The following is a 303-nucleotide window of genomic DNA, read 5'->3' on the forward strand; positions in this document are numbered from 1 at the left end:
ACTTCTTGCGGCACTGCGTGGAGTAGAACTGAAAGGGCACCCACGTGCGCCCGTAGTCCATGGACTTGTAGATGGCCATGGACTCGGGCCGGGGCGAGCAGAACTGCAGGCTCACGTAGGTCACCTCGAACTTCTTGCCGAGCGACAGCGTGAGCGTGACGTTGTGCGGGAACTGCAGGTAGTTCTCCGACTGCCAGCACGTCAGGTTGTGCGGGTTGTTGAGATCCGTGAGGAAGGCGGGCGGGTGCGCCTTCTTGGGGTCCGACGCGTTGCAGAGGTGGCAGGAGCGCAACCGCTCCTCGC

The 303-nt window shown here is 63.0% G+C and overlaps 1 protein-coding gene across 1 annotated transcript in view; it reads right to left on the reverse strand.

The window, feature by feature from the left end:
- Positions 1-303, reverse strand: part of NTN1 (netrin 1) — a 189,380-nt gene that overhangs the window by 187,092 nt on the left and 1,985 nt on the right. Inside the window, 1 exon segment of the mRNA XM_010843195.1 lies at positions 8-298. Coding sequence (XP_010841497.1) covers positions 8-298 — 291 coding nt within the window.

This window comes from Bison bison, unplaced genomic scaffold, assembly GCF_000754665.1.
Source record: "Bison bison bison isolate TAMUID 2011002044 unplaced genomic scaffold, Bison_UMD1.0 scf7180017864180, whole genome shotgun sequence".
Lineage (NCBI taxonomy): Eukaryota > Metazoa > Chordata > Mammalia > Artiodactyla > Bovidae > Bison > Bison bison.